At 72.7% G+C, this 868-nt stretch overlaps 1 protein-coding gene across 1 annotated transcript in view; it reads left to right on the forward strand.

Annotated features, from left to right (window-relative positions):
- Nucleotides 1-70: 70 nt before the first annotated feature.
- Nucleotides 71-868, forward strand: part of TMEM179 (transmembrane protein 179) — a gene marked incomplete at its 3' end in the record, with an annotated part of 8,455 nt that continues 7,657 nt past the window's right edge. The window contains exon 1 of the mRNA XM_011386278.1: nucleotides 71-383. Within this exon, the coding sequence (XP_011384580.1) occupies nucleotides 79-383 (305 nt within the window). The remainder of the gene's footprint in view (nucleotides 384-868) is intronic.

Here is an 868-nt window from a genome sequence, read left to right on the forward strand (position 1 = left end):
CCCCGCGCCGCTGGCTTCGCGCCTCTCGCCCAGCCCCACGGCCTCCTCCGGCCGCTTCCTCGCGCGCCCGGCACGGCCATGGCGCTCAACAATTTCCTCTTCGCGCAGTGCGTCTGCTACTTCCTGGCCTTCCTGTTCAGCTTCGTGGTGGTGGTGCCGCTGTCCGAGCACGGCCACGACTTCCGCGGCCGCTGCCTGCTGTTCACCGAGGGCATGTGGCTGAGCGCCAACCTGACCGTGCAGGAGCGCGAGCGCTTCACCGTGCAGGAGTGGGGCCCGCCGGCCGCCTGCCGCTTCAGCCTGCTGGCCAGCCTCCTGTCGCTGCTGCTCGCCGCCGCGCACGCCTGGCGCACGCTCTTCTTCCTCTGCAAGGGACACGAGGGGTAAGTGGGCGCCTCGCGGCCGCCCTGCCCCGGCAGACGCAGCCCTCACCCCCGGCGCGGCGCCGCTTTTGTGCCCATAGCGCCCCCAGGAGCGTGCGTCCCTCCCTCTCCCCGGGATCTAGGAGGCCCTGGGCCCGCACCACGGCCACGCACACTGCCCTTTGTCCAGGCACCATGACGCTCACCCGTCCTCTGTGTGAGGTCAGGGGTCCCCCCATCCCCTCCCCCACCTGCAGCTCCCGGAGTGTGGATGCTGCACCGTCATCTGGAGCAGGCCTCGCCAGTCAGCACCGCGGACAGCTCCACCCCGGTCTCGGGCCGCGCTCCGCTCCCGTGGAGGCCCGAGGGGCCAGGCCGGGACCAGGGCGCCAGGGCGTAGCGCGGCTGCGGGGAGGGAGCACGGGCGGAGGGCCCCGCTTTGTCCCCACGAGCCTCGCTCCCGGCCCCTTTTCTCCTCTTCGCCTTTGCTGCCCTGGCGCGGCGTC

This window comes from Pteropus vampyrus, unplaced genomic scaffold (genome assembly GCF_000151845.1).
Source record: "Pteropus vampyrus isolate Shadow unplaced genomic scaffold, Pvam_2.0 Scaffold1025, whole genome shotgun sequence".
Taxonomy (NCBI): domain Eukaryota; kingdom Metazoa; phylum Chordata; class Mammalia; order Chiroptera; family Pteropodidae; genus Pteropus; species Pteropus vampyrus.